The 24,946-nt window shown below is 41.1% G+C and overlaps 1 protein-coding gene across 1 annotated transcript in view; it reads right to left on the bottom strand.

Moving 5' to 3' along the window:
- Positions 1 to 10,464: 10,464 nt before the first annotated feature.
- The window catches only part of LOC149114234 (neuromedin-U receptor 2-like), a 38,646-nt gene continuing 24,164 nt past the window's right edge, over positions 10,465 to 24,946 (bottom strand). Inside the window, exon 3 of the mRNA XM_089286750.1 lies at positions 10,465 to 10,752. Within this exon, the coding sequence (XP_089142876.1) occupies positions 10,470 to 10,752 (283 nt within the window). The 3' untranslated portion in view covers positions 10,465 to 10,469. The remainder of the gene's footprint in view (positions 10,753 to 24,946) is intronic.

Below are 24,946 nucleotides of genomic sequence, written 5' to 3'. Positions count from 1 at the left end.
CAGGAGTTTTCTATAACGCGATAGAAAAGCGAAGAAAATGTTTTGTATTTAGGAAACACTGGGGCAAAAAGAAAAGAACGTCACTCATTTATTTCGATTCTCAAAATACAACCTCTCTTTGCTCGCTTCATGCTAATGTCAACAGCTCTGGTACCTCTGTGTTTCTATCGATTTCTGGAAGTATAGCTTTAAGAGACCGTGTTCCTACTGGATGTTTCCTCATTGTTGCGTGTTATACGATTCTTATTTGATTGAAAATAATTATTGAAGTCCTGTTTTAGCAATTCTCTTGGATCAATGCTTTCACACCATTAAAAGAACCTATTTAATACAATAGGCAGACAATACTGAGAAACGTTTACTAAATTTATGATATTCTAAAAGCCATTAATATAATATCTGGAAACTTGGAAATAATAACGAAAAATCATTTCTCGTTAGTGATAATCCTTACCTTACAAACGCGTAACGGGCGGAGAATTCCAGCAGAAGTTGAACGTAAATTTTGGTACCCAGGCCAAAACCCGATATTACTGCATGATAGCATCGGAAGAAATGGATTATGAAAGACAGTAGCTCACTAATCATCATGTCATTTTCATACCACTTGGACCATGTTCTCACCACCCGGTGCATGTTTATGTTATTTGAAAAGCTATCATGACAGCCAGATAATGTCCAAAGACAAATCAAATACCCGGAAATTTTTTGCAGTCAAATGGAGTTTGGTTGTCAGTTTCGCATGTTGAACTTGGTTAAACTGCTTGCAGTATCTTTCCTCGTGATTAAGCAATCGTTTACCGAAACCTGCCTCTACAATACGTCTGAAATTTATGCAACTTTAGAAATTTGAACGTCAAAATTTTGGTTAGGCAAGGAAAATTTGTGAAACTCTAATATGAGAATGCAGACAGCTTTCAATGTTGCTGTCATTTTTATTATAACTACTCAAATAAAGCCCTTTCCACACTACGCCGGAGGAATTTAAAAACCCAACAATCACAGGTCATTTTGGATTTGTGTTTGAGGAAAACTCGGTCAGGGAAGTCACATGATGACGTCATCGTTTTCGAAAAGCTCCGTTTAGAAAATGTTTTCTGTCCAAACTAAAACGCAAGGCCGACGTTTTCAATTTACTCTGGTTTGAACAGCGTTTACGAAAAAATACGCTTTCCTGACGGATTGGCGTGGATTGTAGACCTAACCGTAGAAATAAAGTTGCGTTTTCAATTTTCTCCGGCGTAGTGTCAGGACCGTTTTCTCTCGAATGCTTTTAAACGCTGTTTTAGGCTATCTAGAGTACTTTTAAAGCTCTGTAGGTTAATTTTAGGTTGCGCTAAGAAAAATTTTACCTGTTCGGTTATTCTAGGGGAACTTAAGTATTCTCGAATTTATTAGGGCTTTTTTTGCCCTTTTCCCGAAAACCTTATGCCTTATCGCCTTTCCGAAAATGATAGCTGACCTTTTTTCGATACTCAAAACGAGATTTTTTAACAATCCGAAAACAACAGACATTAAATATCTCATATCACGAAAGTTCGATGTGGCAATTCTCTTAAGAAAATCAGAGGGAATTAAAGGCCTTCCGAACAGATAATTTACCGAAACGATCCGTTGGGTGCCCCTGTAGTGAGGACGGGGCCTAACATAACGTGCTGCGGGTGGTAAACGCATGGTCTAAGTTGTATAAAGATTATACGATGATTAATGAACCGCTGTCTTTCCCATTTCTTCCGATGTCATCATGCAGTGATATCGGGTTTTTGGGTTGGCCACAGAATTATCGTTCAACTCTTCCGATTCTCCGTCCGTTAAGCGTTTCTTAAGGTAAGATATCAGTTTTCAATTTTATTTCCAAGTTTCTAGATATTGGAACAATAGCTTTTAAAATATCAGAAATTTAACAAAAGTTGGTCGGTATTATCTGCATATTATATTAAAGTGTCACTATGTTCAAATTGTCGATATCCAATTTTTACATTTTCTTACCCAATAGGTCTTTAATTCCTACATATCTTGCCAAATTTCAATCTATTACGAACATTAGAACTCACGTTTTCTTGGACCTTTAGTTCCGAGAATCTATGGCCTCAATTAATTTTCCTTGTTCCAAGTTAATTTTGGTTGAGAATTTGAGAAAATGACGTCATTTTCTCAAAAATACCACACAAGCAAAGTAAAGGAATCGCAGCACCTTGTAAATGTGAGAAATACGAGATCTGTGATAATTATGCGCGCCGAAGAATATTCAAACCGGCAACCAAGTTTGTTTTTTCATCGCATTTATTGCGAAAGCAATTTAACCTGAAAACTTAACAAAGCTTTCATTCATAGCTAAAAGTTTTGTCTCCCCATCACTTTCTTCAACAGTTTTGCTTTTAGATATTCGTTGAATACTTCATTGGCTTGTTCAATAGCTTTTGTTTCATTTTCCGCGTCAATGTTGGCCAACATTATCTATTTTCCGTATTTCGTAGACAGAAATGATGGGATCGCGCTGGACTGGTGACTACAAAATATCCAGAGTTATCATTCATTAAGTGTTTTTGCTCGCTCACGATTGTTCTAAACGCGTCACGTGACTGAAAACTGGGGAATATCCGAGGAAATTGAAAACCATGTTTAATGACTGGCCCCAGTCATTAAGTGCTATTAATAGATTAAAAGATCGCTTTGTTCCTAAGAAAGGCTCGAAATGTCAGCTGCCCGATAGAAACGTCACGTGCACGAAGTCGTTACGCGGTTAATTTACCCACATCAACTACATGTTGATAAATCGCCAGTATTTATCCACAAATCAACCAAGACAGGGTTCACTGAAAATATTGGCAAACTTCTGAATCTATACACAACAAAAACTCATTCGTGAAGTAAAACAATTTAAAGGGCTACATCGTAAATAACAAAACTGCACTGCAGCGTTATGTTGCTATTCATATCTCCTTGTGTTATATCCGTCCTTCTGATTCGCGCAATATAATTAGGATTCCATAGAATGGTGGGAGGACAACAAAAACATGTTCTTAACCGATAAACAGTTAATATTCCTCTACGAAAAATTGAAGTTAGTTGGCAGTCTACTCTGCGAGCAGTTGGTATTGTAAATTAGATGTCAAATGACAATTGCATTTTTCAACACACATTATTAAACATATGGTCTTTCTATTGTTTTAACACGGTGTTATTTGTCGTTAACAGTATCGTATTTTCGAACAGCTCTGAATATCAAAAGCGTAAACTTCTGACACTAACATCACGTTCAATTATTATATATGACCGAAGCAGAGGGCATAACAAATTCCAAATAAATTGGCCCAATAATTTTTTTAAGCATCTCTGGTTTTAATTTGCTTTTTCACCGCCTACGTAAAGTTCGCTTTTCATAACTTGTCAGGGGCGTAGCTAGTATTTTTTAAGAGAGGGGGAGGGGGGGGGGGAGTTACACCGCGTCAAAGTGAAGGTGCTCACCAGAATTTCATGTCGTTTCCACTACCTGTTGTGGGTTGTTTGCTGGGAAAAGGCTTACAAAAGGGGGGATCACGGCACCCCAAGACCCCCCTAGCTACGCCTCTGCTTGTGGAGATGATCTCTGAAATTATCTGAACTGTGCAACTGGCAAAAGCAAAAGATTAGCGACGACTCGTCGTTGCAACGTCCTGAAATTTGAAGCGTACGTGAGGAACCCATTTCAGTGGAGCGTTGTCATAGCAGGTTTTCAACCAATCACGCGCGGCAAAAGTGAAACAACATAACCGCAAAATAATGTCGTCTCTCTCGTAAGCAAAACTATGGGCGGATCGCGCTGCTGTTTTAAAACGGCGTTATATGAACAATAGCTTCCATTTGGAGCGGAAATATGCTTGGATATTTGTCCGCGGACATTATCTCTTCCGAGAAGCCAACAGTTTGAGGAACAGATAATGTCCAAGGACAAATATCCGAGCGTATTTACGCTGTAAATGGAGGGTATTGTGCTTAGTATCCTTCAAAAATTTTCCGCAACACGCGCAGTTTTGAGAATTGGGGAATATCACTTTGATATTCCCCAGTTTTAGCTGGAACAGTTTTGGTTTTTGTTCTTCTTTCTGTTGTTTCTTTTTTCATTATTTTCTAGTGGGTGTGTGTATTTTTTGTTTTTCATTTTCCTGCCAAATGGGCAGTGTTCATATGTTTAAAATGGTAAGACTGTCTGTAGTCTTAGAAAACCAAGAGGAAGAAATCTGGTCGAGTTGTCAAGGTTTTTTCTATTTCTCATTTTGACGTTAGCTATTAATAGGCACTCAGTGTGAGAACTGTGGTTAACAATTTTACGTCATTAGTGGTTAGCTTTTTATGAAAATAGTGGTAAGTACATGTATTACACTAGTGGTTGATTTTTAATTTAGTACATTAGTGGTTTCGTGATCTAGTTTACTGTTATCTTCCATTCCTGCAGTCAAGCTGGTAATCAAGCGATGAAACAATAAAATCGTACCATGTATCCAGGCTAACGTCCACTCTATGGCGACGCGGCGTTAACAGCCATCTTAAACAGAAAACCTGGCCCGTGTGAGGGTATTCATGTCGCCGCCAAAGGGCTATACTGTGGGTACCTTAATATTTTCGCCGGAATAATTCATGGACTGGTAATACTCTGTTTCAGGCTCAGTTTTTGTCCTGCTTGGAATACTAGCAATCTGTTGTAATTAATGAGAAAATTGTTTCTTCATCCGTCTCTCTCTTTATTGTTTTCTTGGCATATGTCGCTTCTGCCCTGGATGTAAATCAATCTCGACCTCACAGCCCTTCTTCTTATCCCATACATCTGCATCTGTTGTCCAGTGCACCCCGTCTCGCATCGCATGTCCACAAGAAAAACACATGATTGCCTCACTGAAAATCAGAATTGCGTAGTTCCGTTCTGTTTGGAAGTTATAGGCCTAACGGAGGCCTCTTCGCTCTGGCTCTTAATTCAGTTACGTTACCATGATGCCATCGACTTGTCATATGTTTTACTTGTTTTATTTCACAATTGCACTACTAATAATGATTTAATAAGTTCGCACAATAGGAATTTCACAACAAATGTCTTTGTTGATTACAAGGGAGTTTTACTTTCCGTTTTTCGGGTTACATAACAATTCCTGTCATGGCACACCGCGGCTTTTTAGAGAAGTTGCTCACCTACCGCTAAAAAATAAGATCCTTTCCTTTATTTAACTTTGAAGGACATTTGCACTTACTCTTCAACTAAAGAGTCTATTTTCATCTTTTGAGGTATAAACAGATCAGTAGCACTGAAAACACTATAATATCAGAAACCTTTACTGATTTACTTGTTGAATATTCTAGTTGAAACTTGGGGAGCGAGTCTATCTAAGTCATAGCATTACGATGACCTTTCCTCTCAGCGTTATGAATGGTGAGACTATCGTAATTGCATACCCAGCGAAACAAAGCTTTTCTTCTGTAGCTGCTGGGAGAAGAGAATCATTATCATAACTTTGTCTCTCCATGTCACAATGTCCTTTTAACTTTAAACAAAGCATTCAAAGAAGAAATGTTTTAGATTTTTCGATCACTCCAAAGATGATATCCCTGCTGTGGGAAAACCCGATTTCGTGTGGATCCCGTGGAGCCGGTACACCTACAGCATATCATTCCCTTAAGCTTTTCTCGGAAGGTTTTGTTAACCAGAGCCTACACAAATGGGTTGACGGCGGAACTGAACAGTACTAGCATATGAAAAACAACGTGTGCGACTTCACTGACACTGAGGGATGTGTAGTAGTCTAAGTTGTGCGCAATTACGTCAGGCGCCCAACAGATTCCAAATATGGCAGTGACAGTTACCCCCATCAAAGTGACTCGCTTCCGCACTCTCAGGACGCCCTGTGTGTAGAGAGAGGCATAAATCCGATTTAGATAGTAACAAATGAATTGTCAAGAAAGGTCCTGCAAACAGAATATGTATCCCTAACGGCGTCACAATGACAATGTTCTGTGCGTACAAAGATACATGCGTACATACAGCCGACAGACAGACGGACAGACAAGCATGCAAACTTCGTTTACTCTCCAATTTATACAGAATAGCATTTCTTCTACCTAATGTTACAAATTCAGATAATAAAGGAAGAATTAGAAGAGAGCCGACAAATTTATTTAAGGTAATTTGGGAATGGTGTTGAAATCTGTAACAGCGCGATATTGATTTGAAATTGTGGCCCTGGACTAGGAACCTGGCAACTAAACTAACGGAAATAAAGCCTTCAGTAGCTGATATTTTTGGCAAGGTGAAAAAATCAGTTTCTCTTAAAGTGCTACCATGATGAAATTCTCGACATCCATTTTTTTTTCACATTTTCGTAAATAATAGGTCTTTCCTATTTCAGTCCATTGCGAACATTAGCACACGTGGTTTTTGGATCTTTATTTCCGAGAATTTACGGCCGCCATTAATCTTCCTTGTTCCAAGTCTTGGTTGAGAATTTGAGAAAATGATGTCATTTTCTCAAAAATACTGGACGGGTTGAAATCAGTTATAATAAAACTCAATGTCGAAAATTGCACGAATATATGAGCCAAAGTTTTTGTTATTCTTTGTGTGAATTGCCGTACTTATTGTTCGCATAATTTCAATCCGTGTGGTATTTTTGAGAAAATGACGTCATTTTCTCCAATTCTCAACCAAGACTTTGAACAAGGAAAATCAATGGCGGCCGTAAATTCTCGGAAATAAAGGTTCAAATAACATGAGTTCTAATGTTCGTAATAGGTTGAAATTTGCCAAGATATCTAGGAAAGACCTATTGTGCACGAAAATGTAAAAAAAAATGGGTATCGAGAATTTGATAATATTGGTACTTTAAGGGAATATTTGCTGGATCACAGACTTAACAAACCTTTTAAGTATTAACAGTATTTACAAACGTGAAGACATTTTAAAACAAAGAAAGAATAATATTCGGCATGCGCCCTTTGCATTGGTAACTGCATGATGGAGAGTTATAATAATGCTAAAACAAAACCTTACTAGAATGTTCGGGGCACCAGAATATGACCGAACAAACTTAGCTATATGGAAGTTTCAATCATGAACGTTAATTTGCATACTTCAGTAATTATCGTGAGGAAAGCGAAACAAAGATGTTCACGTGTTGAACTTGTTTGTTAATACTTACCCTCTGTGGGAAGGCGAGTTGATTCTCAGGATTACGTTTAAACCACAAGGTGTACACGATTCTGGAATACAACCCTGCCATCAGTACCATGGCCGCGACCACAAAGGCTAACCAGAGCAAAAGCTCATCCATCCGCACACAGGCATTGTCTTTTACGTTGAAGCCCGTGATACGTGGCATGAAGATTATTAATGCGAAGATCTAAGAACCAGGAATGATCACCTAAAATAGGAAATCATAAAACAGACGACTATTTAAGGTAATTCCATCGAAATAGAACTCACAATAGCTATTCTTTCAAACTTTACCAGTTGACTGTTTATATCAAGAGAACGTAACATTTGAAATAAAAAAGAAGGGGTCTCAATATTCGTTTTGGAGCAGGAAGACCTTCAATAAACCCCATCATTCCTGAAGTTATTTGCTTTTGCTTTCAGAAACGTTTATATTTGAACTATTCACCTCACGCTTTAAGAGAGCAGAAAAATAGAGAGAAAGTTAAGCGAGAAATACAACAATGGATGTATTGCATAAATGTTCAGGAGCAATTTGATGCGCGTTTCATGGTGAGGGCATTCATATTTAGTCGACAGAGATACCATATGTTCTAAGCACGCGTTGTTCTGAGGCCACATATTATCTTTTACGAGTGCTAGCTATGCTCTTATTTTCTGTGATAATTTTTTACTCTGCAATAGAAATTGGTCCATGTTAACTGTATAGAAAAAAGGTGATCTCTGCATTCAAACTAAATAAAAATTTGTTAGGTCCCGGTACTCGTTTCCGAGGAAAAATTGATGATTTGTCTCTCGCAAGCCAAGCAGTTTAGAAAAAGCCACCATTTTGTATATGCTGTGTATGTGCACGCGCTCGTGAGAGCGCGCTTATGACGCGAAAATCGTGCGCAGTAGAGATGCGCAATGCAATTCTGAGGAATCACTTTAAGGTGGCTCCCTATAGTTTTACGATTGTACGAGGGCATAGGACGAAAGCTAAAGTAATCTACACGCGCCCAAAGGAAAACGTCAGTGTTTGTCGATTTTTGTGACGTCAACATGAGCACAAAAGCAAAACTGACAGTTAATTTTCTCGCGTTTCCTTCGGTGAATTTTTTTTTTTAAATTTGGCTCAGTTGTAACCGCATAGAAGCTCTTTAAAATACCCTATTTTTGTTAAAATCTGTCAGAGCTAATCTAATATTTAAAAAAAATGACAAATTACAGAATATTGGAAAACCCGTCTGAACAACCTTACCTTTTTACCGATTCAAAATGTCAGGCAATATCATTTCCATGAAGTGGCAAAGTATGAAAAAAATTCACCGAAGGAAAGTATAAATATTTTAAGAGTTTAGGCCAAAATGAGAAATGTATCTGCCTGTCGTTAGATGAGATGTTGCCATGGCAACGGCCGTAAACCGAAAATTAACAACCAAAAAATAAGCCTTATTTTTTAACAGTACTCATATTGGTAAATCTCTACATGGAAAACTTTAAGAGAAATTAACTAAGTTTCCTTTTCTAACTCGTGCTCTGCAGGGAGGGTGTTCGTAAATACCCTAGGGAACCACCTTAAACCTGTTAACGCATCAAATTTTCTTTCAGGGATGAGTTTCAACGAATAACAATACCCCTCACACTGGTAACGAGTTAGATCAGTAGGTCTGGTTTGACATCTCCTTAAAACATTTTATCGCAGATAAAGAATTCTTATAGTCAGCTAGCTATTATTTGTGCCCTTGTTTGTCCCGTGCATCGGCCCAATCCTTACTGGAAAATTTCGACACCTTTTCCACTTTGTGTGCCTTCTTTGCACCAGAAAGCGGGCAAAACCTTTCGTGCTTCTTTGACGACATCAATAATGTAAGCTAACAATTTGCTAACGCAACTGAAAAACTCGAACTACGCGCGGAGAATTCGACACAAATCTTGTGATAATAAAGAGCTTTAGATTGGACTACGAGTACGAGATTGAGTACGAGTACGATTTTCAATTTTCAAATCTGTGACGTTTCCAGAGCCCTAGTTCTTCATGCTGGTTTTAGGCAGAGAGGGGTAGCTCATGGGATGAAATGGGTATGTGATGTGATAATGGGAAGCCTGCAAACTAGAATTGAAAAGGCGTTCTCGTATTCGATCTCGTACTCGTGCTCAAATCTTAAGTCCCCTAATCTCGTAAACAACAACTTGACTATGCGTTCTTGTCACGTGAGTGTTATTTTAAGTTTAGTTTATGCGACAACTGAGTAACAACTTGATGACAGGTATCAAGTAGAGGTTATTAATACAACTTGAAGTCGTTTTTTATTAACAGCTCTGTTCAGAATCAATATTTTTCGCTATAATTATTTCATATATTAGGCTCAATGAGATCTATCTGAAAAACCGAAAATATATTTTTCCTTACATTGTCAAGTATTTGTTATACCGATTCAACCATAAAAAATATGTTATGACGTAAGATAAAAACTGATACGAAGGTATTACAGAATGGTCCGAATTTAAGAGCACCCAAACACGCGAAAGATTGGATTTGTTTAATGATTTCTCATTCCTTTAAAGGTGAGGGGCCCTATGCGGTAGAAAACAAAGAAATCACTTTTTTGTTTCACGGGCTTAGGAGGTGGTAGTACAACTATTCCAAGTTTTTGTAGCGAATCAGAATGTGTGAAGAACACTATCCACTGGTTTGGTACATACTAATAGTAACTATTATACATTGTAGCCACCATCTGTCTTCTCATTGGCTAGAAGCCTGCAGTTAATTCTACGAAACAGCACGACCTACAGATTATTCACTAATCTGCTAGCAGATTAGTGAATAATCGGTAGGTTGCGCGCGCACTGCATGATTTCCAAGAGCAATGTCAAGAACATGGCTTGTTGAAAATTGAATAAACTGAGCTCAATGCGTTTGTCGGTATTTTCTTTAAAACAATGTATAATAAAACATTTATGAGAATAGGATTTTGTGATATCCGAAATAATCAAGGTCTCGGTTAGTGTTATCAGCCTCAGCCTTCGGCTTCGGCTGATAACACTTACCTCGACCTTGATTATTCCGGATATTACAAAAACCTCATCCAATAATTGTTTATAATTGAAGTTTTCTTAATCGAAAGAAATCCCCCAGCTGCTTCATAGACTGGGAAAATGTCTTCTTATGTTGCGGTAAAAAAAGAAAGCGTTTTGCTTATAGACCCTTTTCATAAATGCCTACGTAATTCGAGTATGAATAGGCAATCAGAATACGTGAAAAAAGTTATCAACTAGTTTGGAATATACTAATAGTAATAATTAAACTTTGTCAGTGACGCACCTTCAGTTTACGCTTGGTAAGTTTGCCCACGTTGCCAGCAGGATAGATTACCGCAAAATATCGTTCAGCGGCAATTGCAGCCAAAGTGACCACCGAGGAGGATCCAGCAGTCCATGCGAGGTATCCACCCGTCACTAATTTGCATAAAACTGTACCAAATGTTCCCCCTGGGTGGGTGGGAGTGATCTTAAAGAAAATCTGTGGTGTGACAAAGGTCGCATACAAGGCATCCGCTACAGCCAGGTTCACAAGTAAATAGTTGATGGGAGTCCTATGGAATATCATAAATCAAGAGAGGACGAAGGGTAAGATATTTAGTTTTTTTAACAGACCTTATTACAACGGTAATCCCTTTTACATTATTTTTAGACGACGTCAGGCTTCGGAAACCTCAGGAGGGCCTAGAGAAAAGCACTCCCCTTACCTGGAAGGCACAAGCAGCTTCACATTAGTTTTCATCCTCCATGAAAACTTCTACGTTACGCGCGTAGTGAAATTAATCAGAATTAGGTTCCATGTCTAAAAATAACTTGTGAGGGATTACCTTAAGAATAAGGCCGTTATGAAGGACTTACTCTCTTACTCCTTATCCTCTCTTGCATAGCTTCAGAAGAATGGCTGAATTAGATAAGAGCTTGGTAATTTTAGCTACATTGCAAACATACAGGAGCTGTCGACATTAGAAATAAATATTGCTTGGAGTGTAAATGCTCCAATGGACTTTCGTCTTAAGGAAATAACTAATTTTACCATTCCTGAAGGCGTTGTGACGATGTTAAGTTAAAAAAAATATTAAAACGGCTGAGTTACCTGAGTTGTAATTCTCTTACTCCGATGTAAATTTCAATACGTCAACTTATAATTGATGAACTTTAAAAAATCTCTTTATAGTTCTCTCAAACGTTCTCCCATGTCCACATCAGATTATGTAAATCACAAGCCAGCACTTTTCTATTTCCGTTCTCTGTTATATAAAGTTGTTAAAGTTGTTTTGTAAGCCTTCAGTATTTTAAATTAACTTTGATAATTTAGTCATTTTATTTTCAACATACCTCATGTCTCGATGTTCCTTTATGATCGCACAAACGAGACAATTTCCAACGATGTCTATCACGACGAGCATAGAGTGTACCGTTGCTGTAAAGCGAGGGACCACCCGGAAAAAGTAATACACAGAGATATTGAATAACAACATCCCTTTGTCCTTCCACTCGTCTAAAGAAGAGTCTGAACCGTTGAATTCGAATCATGTTATACGTCGAGTAAGGAGTGTTGAATATGAACAGCCGGTACAAAACACCTCTGATCTCTCGGGTCGGTTCCACTGGGAGATGCACGCAACCGTGCACGTACATGATTCGATTCGGAAACAGAGTCACGAAATTTTCTAGCATGACATAATAATGCTGCCTAATGTCCGGGTCCACGTCATACGGCATTTCATTCCACATATACGATCCCTCGTGATGACTGCGCATAGGTCTATTCTCACTACGGTATTGCTCCAACTCTTGGTCCATTCTCGCTAGGCTATTCGTACCTGCCGGTAACGTGAACGGGTCATCATCGTCATCGTCCTCATCGAGTTCCACATCGGTTTCCAGCACGATCTCAGGCAGCTCATCGTTGATCACGCGTCGGCAGTTGCCGCAGGTTCGCACTTGTCTTTCCATCTCCTGGTAGTAACGTCGATGCATGAACACACCGCAGCATGGAGTGCGTTGACATATCGTCAAGGAATCGATGTCGACATCTCTCTGACAAATGAAACAAACTTGTTGAAGAGGCGGTTTTTCGGGTATCTGACCCCGAAGGCGACGACTACGTCTCGGTTCTTCTTCGGGTGATAGCACACGACGACGACGACGACGTCGTCTCGGTTCTTCTTCTTCAGGTGATAGACCTCGAAGGCGGCGGCTGCGTCTAGGTTCAGTCGACATGACAAAACTGAAAAAACACTGAATGCTAGAGTATTGCCCCAAAAGAAGAGTTCCAGGACTCGAAAATAAGCATATAATCGTGTCGGCAATCTATAGAGACGGACAAAACATTAAGAGAGAAATATTTTTGGGGTACGGGTTTAATCATGCCTATTACAGAATAGCGGACGTTAAGAGACGTTCACTCTTTTAGAGTCACTGGGATCGACTGCCTCCAGAAATACAGTGTTACGTGATTTCCTTGGCTACTAGGCAAATCCTACTCGAGCACAGGAACAATGAACTATTGAATAAACTTCACGGAGACATTTTAGATTACGCTCAACTTAAAAGAGAATGGGGTCGCGGTCACATAGAAATACGATATATAAAATGTAACCTAAATGTTTGTAAATTGTTGTATGGACTAACCCCTCATCATATGATCATATACGGTGTCGACGATCGTATCAGGAAAAGGAAATCCTATTTAGGATATAACTTTCATAGCGCGTTAAGTCATGTAAATATGGACGACGGTGATTAGTTCTTGTAAAAACAACCAATAAAAACTTATGTTTCTTGATAAAAAGCGATGTTTGTGTCATTCTCTCATTAAAATTGTACTCATGTCTCCACAGAACAGACGGACCCACGACGAAGCGTTCTTCGACGAGGACGATGATGATGATGACTGCATCTTCGATCCGGCTCTCGACCAAGTGATGACCCAAACCGGTGGTGGTAGTACAAGACCACTCCTAGAATTCGAACTAAGACCCGTAGGCGCTCGACGTAACTGGCGAAACGTCCTCAACAAACAAAGATTCGAAGCCACGCTCAAACAACATAGATATGTTACTCCTAGGGACAACCTAGGTCAAGAATTGACTCATGCCGTTCAACGATCCATCGAGCAACAAATCGCTCAGGATCCTACCCTGACTCCCAACTCCACGGTACATTTCACCATGCAGTCCAGTGCCTTCACGCACGCTTTTCAATCCACCACTTTCACCGTGCGCGAATTCGAAGAAGGGAGTGAAAGACAAGACACTTATCTACAGTCTCTAGCGGCCAAACTCAACTCCAACGAAGAATTCACCCCCGATAACACTTTCACCATGGAAACCACTTTCATACGCACCCCAGGTCCGGGGCGTGGGAACGGAAAACGATACAAACCGAGCTGTGCAGCCGTACGGGGAATCGTCAAACGGTCGCGCGTGACCATCAAAAACAAAGATAATCTCTGCTGCGCTCGCGCTATCGTCACCATGAAAACCCTGGTAGACGCGAACGGGAATCCACGAGACCCCGATTACCACAATCTCAAACAGGGGTATCCCGTCCAAGAGCGATTGGCCAAAGAACTCCACCGTCTAGCCAACGTCCCCGAAGGACCTTGCGGTCTTCCCGAGTTGCGGCAGTTTCAGGCCGCGTTACCTGGGTACCAACTAAAGGTCCTTTCCATCGATCCACCACACATGCTCATCTACGCGGGACCTGTACCCTCAGACAAGATCATTCGCCTCGTCAAAGAAGACAGTCACTACGACGGATGTAATTCGTTTAACGGGTTCATCAACAAATCCTACTTCTGCGACGAGTGCAATCGAGGATACGATAACGACGACTTTAAGCATCATCCCTGCGACAGTAAATGGTGTCCCGCCTGCAAACGAAAGGAATGCCCCGATTTTATCGAAGCCAAACGACCCCTAGCACGCGGCAAGTTTCCCACACCCACCTCGATCTGTCAGTCGTGCCACAGAAAATTTTTTGGAGACCAGTGCTACAACTACCACCTGTAACGATGGAGCATGAACATAGCATCCATCTGCGACACTTACAAAAAGTGTCCAGACTGTTGCCACGTCTACGAACCAAAAAAACAGGACTGGACGAGGAGGTGACCGTTGTTCCCTCGATCACGTGTGCGGATGGGGAGAATGCCTCATCTGCGAAAAAAAAGTCTTTCTACCGACTCACCGATGTTACATCCAACGCATCCCAGAAGACGAAGACGAGCCCAAAAAGAAACGCGTGCCACGCGACGAAGTGAGAGATCGTCCCTTCGAAAAACCCGAACCCGGTGATCCCGACACACGAGTCTGGATGGACAGAGATCCACCCCTTCAAGTGTACTGCGACTACGAAGCCATCACCGACGCCGAAGGGAATCAAACACCCATTCTACTCTGCTTAGAAGACGGTCCCACCTGCACCGCTGACATGTTCGACCACCTCGAATCCATCGCCGTCGACGTGGACGGAGACGATCGGGACGTCATCGTCATCTTCCACAATCTAAAAGGCTACGACGGTATGTTCATCTTACAACACTGTTACGCCACGCATCGAGAAGTCACGGACCAGATCACCGTAGGCACCAAGATACTGTCCTGAGGTCCGACACACTGACTTTCAAAGATTCCCTGTGCTTTCTCCCGTTCCCGCTGGCCAACGTTCCCGCTACCTTCGGGATAAACGAACTGTGTAAGGGATTCTTCCCGCACAAATTCAACACCCTAGAAAACCAAGATTACGAAGGACCCATGCCACCGCGAGACATGTACGATCCCGACGGCATGTCCGCCAAAACGAAAGCCGAATTGGAATGGTGGTACCAAGAGAAAGTCAACGACAACTACCATTTCGTCCTACGGCGAGAAATGGAAGCATACTGCGAGTCGGATGTCAAACTCCTCAAAGCAGGCTGTCAAAAGTTCCGACAAGAATTCAAACAAAAAGCCGACCATCGCCTCCGCCTGCAACCGATTCTGGCGCAAGAAACTAGTACCGACAAACACCATCGCCTCCAGGCCACCTCGAGGATGGCACAGAGCCAGATCCAATCAGTCCGTCAAAGCCCTAAAATGGCTAGCCTGGCAAGAACACTCGCTACAACATTCCGACCAAGGCGATCGAATCCGTACCGTACGAAACGGAGGTGAAGTCCGCCTATCCAATTACCTCGTCGACGGTTACGATCCCACAACTCGAACCGTCTACGAATTCTACGGATGTCTATGGTACGGGTGTCCTCGCTGTCTCCCGCTCAACCCAGACAGATATCCCATCTGCCACACCGATCGCACTCTACAGGAAGTCTACGAGTCCACCCTCAAGAAACACGCCCTTTTCAGGCAACACGGCTACCAGCTCCACATCAAGTGGGAATGCGAGTGGGACATGGAGGTCAAAACCGACCCAGATCTCCGTCAGTTCATAGACACGTTCCAAATCGTCGACCCGCTCGAGCCCCGAGAAGCCTTCTTCAGAGGTCGCACGAACGCCGTCAAACTGCATCACGTGAACAACGTGACCCAAGGAGAGAAAACCGAGTACGTCGACGTGACGTCGCTCTATCCCTGGGTCAACAAGGAATGCGAATACCCCGTAGGACATCCGCAAGTCATCGTCAACCCCGAAGATCAAGACATCCACCACTACTTCGGAATGGCCAAAGTGGACATACTACATCCTCACGAACTATCCCATCCCGTTCTACCCTTTCGGCACGGAGGTAAACTCACCTTCCCACTCGGCCGCTCGTGCATGGAAAACGAAATGATAAAACCCCTCCTAGAGAAATCTCATCACTGCCCTCATACAACCGAGCAACGCACACCCCGAGGGACCTGGTGCACACCCGAAATCCAGAAAGCCGTTGCCATGGGATAAACGCTCAACAAGATCCACGAAGTCCACCATTTCCCACCCAATCAACGCCGTAAAGGACTCTTCGCCGATTACGTGAACACCTGGCTAAAAATCAAACAGGAATCCGCTGGCTACCCTAACTGGTGTAACACCTCCGAAGACAAGACACGTTACGTGCACCAATACCAAGAAAAAGAAGGCATCGCTCTAGATCCAACCATGATCCAGAAAAACCCCGGCCGTAAAGCCACTGCCAAACTCATGCTCAACTCTCTCTGGTGCAAGCTCGGTGAAAATCTACACAAACCCACCACCCAAGTGGTTTACAACGCAGCGCAACTCTTTGCCCTCGTTTCCAACCCCTTCAACGACATACGACAAGTCAGAATCGCCAACGACGAAGCTCTAGAGGTCGTCTACGCCGAACTCAAAGACAACCAACCCGACAACGGACGAATCAACATCTTCGTCGCAGCTTTCACCACCTGTTGGGCTTGTCTCAAATTGTACACCTACTTGGAACAGTTAAAGCAACAAGTTCTCTACTTTGACACCGACTCCGTGATCTACTCGCACAAACTAGGTCAAGCAGATGTTCCGCTAGGCGATTACCTGGGGGAGATGACCAACGAACTCGACGATGAAGATTTCATCGCCGATTTCACTGCTGCTGGACCCAAAAATTACGGCTACAAAACCAACCAAGGCAAAGTATGCTGCAAAGTCAGAGGATTCTCACTTAATGTACGAGGATCCAGACAACTCAATTATGACGTCATGCGACAAAATCTCCTCGACGAAATCACACAACCTCTCGATGAACGACGCAATATCAACGTCGTCAACCCGAACTTCTTCTGGAGAAACCCAGCCACAAAACATCTCAAAGTCATCACACGGACCAAACGCTACGGACTCGTCTTCGACAAACGTGTCGTAGACCCGAACACTTTCATGTCATTTCCGTACGGATACACACCAATGTAATTTTTTCACTTCCTGTATCAACAAAATCAATTTCAAAAACTCACTTCCTGTCTATCGCCTTATTTGGGCATGCGCGCGTGACGTCATACCTTTTTGGCCGCCATCTTGAGCAATGCGCCATCTTGAATTTTAAAATTTAAGAGAATGTATGAGAATTTTGTGGTCACGTGGTGTAATCCCTGTCTCCTGATTGGTTACCGCCCCTATAAGCGCCCTTTGCTACTAATGGGCAAGAACTTTTCTTGCGTTTTCGTCCTGGCATAAAGAAAATTTGCCAAGAATGAAAGCTAACTTGCGATCAAACAACCAGATCTAGAACAGTTCGCGTGCACAAATGAAACATCATACCGCAATTCGCGCTACATGTGACAACTGGCGGTGAATTTTAATTAGAGGTGTCAACGCGCCGTAAAGGGTTAATGATATTCAAATTTTTTTTTCCTCTATCTTAAAAAAATAAAAAAGGCTTTTCCCCAATTGTGTTTTTTGCAAAATGTTTATCTCAGTCTTCTCAATTTGAACAACCAAAAAAATATTTTTCGCATTTTTCATAAAAATACACCTACCTTGATACCTTAATAGATGTTTTCTTGAGTAGATTTGCCGCAGTGGCATTATCTCATTCTTACTCCGTATGACGCTTTTCTCTTCTCAAGCCCAAAAGAAGATTGGGCTCGCCTGATAAAAATGCGCTCCCCTAAAGTCAGAACTCGTCTAAAAGGCGACTAGTATGTTATAAAAATCAAACACTAACGTAATACCTACCATGGATGTAAACAAAAAATAATAATTAAGCCACTGTTCTTACGCTGATTATGTATTAAAAGCCAACGACAGAATGATAAAGAGAAGCTATCTTGACAGTTCGACTCAATTCCTGCCTTTTGGGCTTCTAAACCTACAAACAGTCTTACCATTTGAAACATATGAAAAGTGTCCACCAAGCACGAAAATGAAAAAAACAAACAAAAGAAAAACCAAACAGAAACAGAAACGCACACCTACACTCACATACACACACACCAAAAATAAAAAAAATAAGAAAAAACAAACAAACAAACATGAAAAGGGAAAAAAAACAAACAAACAAAGATGAAAAAAGCGACAACAAAAAAATTCCTCCAGAAAGCAAATTTAATCGAGCGCCCATAAAAAAAGTTAAAGGATCAATTTATTTGGAATTTTTTTGTGTCCCTTGGTTAAGCCATACATAATAATTTATGCTTTATTCAGAGCTGTTTTAAAATATGATCATGTTAACGACAAAAAACGCCGTTTTAAAACAACAGACAGACCATATGCTGCAGACAGTTTGATAATTTGGATTGAAAGCATCAACTCTCATTTGAAACCTAATTTGCAATACCAACTGCTCGCAGAGTAGATTGACAACTGACTTTAATTTTTCTTAGAGAAATATTAACTGTTTTTTGTTGTTGTTGTTGTTTTTAAACCCATCATTCTAAGCCATTCTAATTATCAGTAGCATGGATAGGAACAGAATGGAATATGTTTCGTTTGTTTTGCTTTCTTGTCTACTATGTAGCCTTTTAAATCATTTTCTGTTCTAAAATATGATGATGTTAACCACAAAAAACGCCATTTTAAAACAATAGACAAACCATAGTTTCATAATGTGAATTTAAAACATCAATTGTCATGTGAAACATAATTTATAATATCAACTGCTCGCAGAGCAGATTGACAACTGATTTCAATTTTTCGTAGTGAAATATTAACTATATTAACTAACTATACTTTTTTTCGTTTTTAAATCTACAATTCTAGGCCATTCTAATTATCAGGAGGATGGCTAGAGACAGAATGGAATATGTTTCACATGTTTTGCTTTCTTGTTTACGATGTAGCCTTTTAAGTCAGTTTCCTTCATGAACGAATTTTAAATTGTACGGATTACGAAGTTTGCCAATATTTTCAGTGAACCCTGTCTTGGCTGAGTTGAGGATAAATACTTATTTATTAACTTGAAGTTGATGTAGGTCAATTATTTCCAGAGGAAAGTGGTATTATTCCTTGACACTTCCTAGTCCAGGGTTAATTCTCTCAGATTATCGATCAAATGCTCAGGTTGATAATATTGAGCTAGCGCAGTCTCATAGCTATAAAGGTGTTCCCCTTATAGATCATAGATTATTTCTGACTACAAAATACGAAAACTGTACAGAATGTTGGGCGGAAAATGCAAGAAAATCTATCGAACAGGACGAAAATGTTGAAGAAAGTGTTGGAAAGACCAAAGTTTTACCTACGAACGAAATCGTTCAGTTTTTAGGCTAAATTGGTGTGACTTATAACAAATGCAATGAAAATATAATGATTAACCATTTCCGTTGTTTGATTGTTGTGCATGCATGTCACGAATCTTGTATTCCTCACCTTTACAAGCTGCCGCGATCGCTTTTTTTTTTTTTGCTTTCGCTGACAACATGGCGAGTTGGTCTAAAATGATATGGAGAGTGATATTTTGCCTTACCATTTCTGCGTTAGCTATAAAAGATCGCCATGAAAAAAGTCGAGTCACGAAAAAGGTATATATTTATATATCGCCTCAGCAGCAAAACGTCGTCCTTTCGGTCATTGAGGAAAGAAAAAAAAAAGAAAAAAAACCAAGAATAGTTGGGAATATTAGCCCGCTATAGCTATCGAGTGCTTCAGGGCTTTAATGAGTTAAATATTGCCTGCAGCTGGTGTTCCAGTACCTTTTCTTGTCCTCCCAAACCTCCACTTCTGGTTACAGAAAAATCTACAGCAGTCTGCAACGCGATAGAAAAGCGAAGAAAATGTTTTCTATTTCTTTTAGGAAACACTGGGGCAAAAAGAAAAGAACGTCACTCATTTATTTCGATTCTCAAAATTTAACCTCGCTTTGCTCGCTTCATGTTTATGTTAACAGCCCTGGCCGGTACCTCTGTATTTCTATCGATTTGTGGAAGTACAGCTTTAAGCGACCGTGTTTTTTCTGGATGTTTTCTCATTGTTGCATGTTAAACGATTTTTGGTAGTTCGTATAGTGTGATCGTCCGGGTGAGGGTAGTTCTGAAAAGAGCTGTTGTTGGTGACCGGACGTTTCGACAGCCTAAGCGGAAGTCACCTTGTGACTCAAGTGAAATATAAGTGAATAATATACGATTTTTATTTTATCGAGAACTGTTATTTAGGTCCTGTTTTAGCAATTCTTTTGGTTCAATGTTTTCACACCATTAAGAAAAAGCCATCTAATACAACATGCAGACAACACCGAGAGACGTTTGCTAAATTTATGACACAATAAAAAAAAACATTAATACATGTACAATATCTGGAAACTTAGAAATAGTAACGAAAAGTCACTTTTCGTTAGTGATAATCCTTACATCACAAACGCTTAACGGGCGGAGAATTGAACGTTAATTTTTGTAGCCAAACCAAGATCTCGATATCAGCTGCCTGATGGCATTGGAAGAAACGGAGTTCACTAATCATCATATCATTTTTAATACAACTTGGACAATGTGATCACCACCTGGTGCATGTTTATGTTATTTAAAGGTTATTATGACAGCCAGATAATGTTTAAAGACAAATTAAATATCCAAGCGTTTTTACTCGGGCTTCCGTAGGAAAGCCCGAGTCATAAAATGCAAACGTTTTGGTTGCCAAAAGGGGGGTCATGGTCCCAAGGCGTTCCATTCGTAGGCCGTGGAAACTGGGGACGAGAAACGCGATAATGGCGATAATACTCGCTCTTCGTGACAGAATGCCGTGAAAAGTTTTGGTGAGAATCGCGCCTTATACGTTCATCTCACATACAAAGATGTCGATCGTTTTCGGGAAGGGTCGGTCCAGGAATTATATTGCTTGAAAGCCATCCAGGTAAGCAAAGTTCACGCTCGAAACGTTCTCGTGAGATAACAACCGAGCCGATCGCAGTATGAGTTCAAACTACGAAAACACTTACAGAAAAAAAAAAAGGGCAGTTAACGACTGCATGTGGCTACTGCTGCTCTTATTTAGGTAGTCTGCTGGCAGCCAGTTTTTTCTCTTATGGTCACTAGGACGAGTGTTAAGTAATTGCGAACGCAAAAGGGCAGAATGGCGGTGGCCGAGTGGGAAAGAGGGCGAAACAAGGGCGGTATGGCCAAGTAGGGAAGAAGGCAAGACCAGAAAAAAAAAGGAAAACGTTTGATGCCTTTTCAGGTTGAAACCTACGTTTTCAAATTTCTCTGGTGTAATGTAGATGGGGTCTTATTTAAATAGTTATCATAAAAAATGGTAGCAGAATTGAAGGCTGTCTGTCTTTCCATATGAGAGTTACATCAATTTTCTTTATCATTAAAAACTTTTTGACGCTTAAATTTCTGCATTCTAATAAAATTGCAGACGTACTGTAAAGGCAGGTTTTGGTAAACGGTTATTCAATCACCAATAACGATACTGCGAGCAGTTACTGAGCTCAGCATGCGAAACTGACAACCAATCACGTATACTAGCTAGCTTTATAATCCATTAAATATTTTCGCTCGCACGCGATTGGTACAAACGCGTCACGTAACTGAATATGCCCAGCTAAAACTGGGGAATATCTGGGTGATATTCCGCAATTTTCAGATCACTTGTATTGAAAACAATAGTAAAGGAAATAGAAATGAAATATTATAGGAAATATTATAGGGAAGGATAACAAGGATAATAAGCACAATACAACAACAACAACAACTTTTATTATTAATATGACTCGCATATTTACATTTTTTACAGAAATAGATATACAGATTAAGTTAAAAATGCTTGATAATAGCATCAGCGCGAACCCGCAGGTAACCTGGGCTAATCTAGGCGGGCCACATCTATATTTCTATTAAAAATAAATAAATAAATAAAAAATAAGATTGTTATGCAACCACTTACAGAAGGATTTACAAAACCGTTTAATACAAGTACATTTACACACACATGTAGAGTGAGGGTTCTGGACACAGCGGGTAGCAAGGGGACAACAACTGTCCGAAAAAGCCACCCAGCACCTTCTCCGAAGCTTTAGTCTGAGGAGAAGGTGCTGGGTGGCTTTTTCGGACGTTTGTTGTCCCCTTGCTACCCGCTGTGTCCAGAACCCTCACTTTACATGTGTGTGTCACGCAAACAGTAGTAAAAATTTTGCGAAAAAGCGGGTCCAGCGAAGGAGCAATGTCCGCAACGTCCATAATCAATATGCGCGGATGTGCCACCTTGACTAGTATTTACAAAAATGTGCCAGAATTTTTTTCCTATTGGACAAGTGTATGCACAGTGTATACGCCGACATGGCTGCCGCAAGATATTCGTCCGATGTTCAACTTTCCGAGGCCATACAAAATCTCCCTCCGGAGCTTCGTGAGATGATTCTCAAGGAGTACATAACGATAAAATTAAAGGAAAAATAAAGGAAAAAAAGGAAATGGGGTGGGACAAGGTACACGAGAATATTTTAAAACTGCCTTTCTGTCAATACAGGGAGCAGATTGTGCCGATGGTTATTTGTTTCGAATATCCGGACTGTTATTTCGAGGAGTGTTGTTTGCCCTGTTTCGAAAAGGAGGGAACTGTTCATAAAGCAACGCTAAGCCTGCCGATAATACCTCTCGTAGAAGCCAACCCTGAGTACAAGAATTTTTTAAAAGTATGCTCCTGGGATGGTTATGATTGGCACGAGTGGTTCCTTTTTGGCGGGGAGCGTTAGCGAAAAAGGCGGCGACAAACCTTCGTTCGAAGCAAAAGTTTTGCGAGCTGCGTGACATTTTTTCTCAAAAAGACTGGAACCAATTATTCCCCAGGCCCTTGGACGCGCATTACCGAAAAACATGGAGGACAACTCAAGATTCTTTTGTTTGGGCCGAAAATAACGAACCAGAACAGAATTTACCAAAAAAATACGCCCAGTCAACGCGCTTTAAGTTATTTTTTCACCACAGAAGCTGCCGAAGTGAAGCGAGCAGGAGGAAACGAGAAAATAGCAAGATTCGATCGCAGCGTTCGATCGCTCGTAACATGTGTTATTCCTTGAACAAGGGACGCAATCGGTTTCCTCTGCTTCTCGCATGGCTTCAACGACTTGATATGTTATCTGTCTGACCTCTTTCTGCCAAACGGGTGTAGAAAGTTCCGTGAAAATGAAGCAAATAGCGTGAAACAGCACAATCATTTTGGCCTTCAGAAGTGCTGTTGGGATATAATTTATTCATACAATCTCTAAATATGGCTCAAGCATGACATCATCTCGCCGCCCAAAAGCGCATGCGTGTGTGTGAAAACCTGCGAAATTTAGGCAAAGGACAGAGAAGCAACACCACAAGTGACAGGAGAGGCGACTGGATCAATGTATATAGCTTGAGTAATTTTACTGTTTATCAGCGAGCAAATGATGGTGCTTTTGGATGTGAGGGTGGCCACCTCTGATTCCTAATACGGCACGTACAGGAACTTGACAGGGGTTATGGGGTGAGACCGTCCACGGTGACAACCCCGAGTGAACCCGCCCCGGCCCAGTGGAGACTGGGTGGTGCTCAGAGGACCCTCGGGACCTCAAACCTCGTCCGGAGGTAAAACGGGACAGCCGCCGCCTTGTCAGCGGCGCGAAAAAGTCCTAGCCCGTGGCTAGGCAAAAGAACAGCTAACGAGCACCCCCCGACAGGATTTTTGCCCTTTTGTGTGGCCTGTCACGCAACGTCACGCGTGACAGTAACGTAACCCAATCACGCAACGTCACGCGTGAAGGTAACGCGGTGTAACACAATCATCTGTTTTTAACAAGACTAAGAGATAGTTTCGTGTTTTTTGCTCAAGATTTAGTTCAAATCTGCTGTTTAATCCGCAAGTTTTTTTTTTTTGTATATTCTTCCCGAACCTGTTCCCGAACCTGGTCCCGAACCTGGTTTCTTATTTTTTCAATATCTGGCTGGATTGGATTTCATTGTATTTGCGCAAAGTTTGAGGGTAAAGTCTCTTTAAGCTGGCGATATTTCTGGATTTCACGTGTGATCAGTTGAAACGCCGTGTCAGAAACGGGATTATCGTTCAGAGCTTGCGAGACGGCGAGGTTTATCGAGTCATGTTTCCCGATAGCCAGAGAATGGATTCTCGAGTGTTTATTAACCTTGCGTTCAAGCTTCTTGTTGACAACGGACAGGCCAGTGGAAACCGCGCCAGATAAAGCTGCTGTCCCGGCAACAGGCGCGCCGACAACAATTCCAACACCAGTGAGTGATGTTGCAACAGCGCAGAAGAGAGAACTGCCGTGACGGCGGCAAGGCCAACCAGGGAATAGTGCAGCGCTTTCCGGGCTTTTTTGTATTTTTTCAACACAAGTCTGTAATGCTCGACCTCAGCAGATATTTCTTTTTCAATTCTACTTATTTCAGTTAGCCGGAAATTCTCGGCATTTGTCGTTTCGGGAAGACTTGGATCGAGTCTTCTTTCATTCTCGGCAGGCGGTGCGCTTGGAGGCAACAGATTCGCCGAAGACATTGCGTATATATAGAAATTTAATTTAAGTAATAGATCAAAAACGAGTGCGAGTTTTTCATCAGGGGTTCCAAACACCGAGAAACAGATGAAAGCACGACGCCGAAGGCGGAGTGCTTTTATTGTTTCGAGGTGTTTGGAACCCCTGATGAAAAACGAAGCACGAGTTTTTGAGCTGGCTTCTCAAAGTAGCGTGTGAATTTTTTTCGAAGAATAGGTAATTAGTAGGCGTGCTCAATAGGCTATTGTCTGTTTTTTATTCATATGGTAAATGAAATGAATCTTTTATATGCGGCCATGTGGGCAAGTTTTAAAGGTTGAATTTTTAATAAATTAACATTATGCCGCGTGATGGAGATCGAGTGGAGATCAGAACGTTTTCGAGTTCCAAAAACC

This window comes from Orbicella faveolata, unplaced genomic scaffold (genome assembly GCF_042242905.1).
Source record: "Orbicella faveolata isolate gen_17 unplaced genomic scaffold, um_ofav_v1 contig_14, whole genome shotgun sequence".
Taxonomy (NCBI): domain Eukaryota; kingdom Metazoa; phylum Cnidaria; class Anthozoa; order Scleractinia; family Merulinidae; genus Orbicella; species Orbicella faveolata.
Note: the sequence above shows the minus strand (reverse complement) of the source record. Positions and strands in the feature narration are given on the sequence as shown.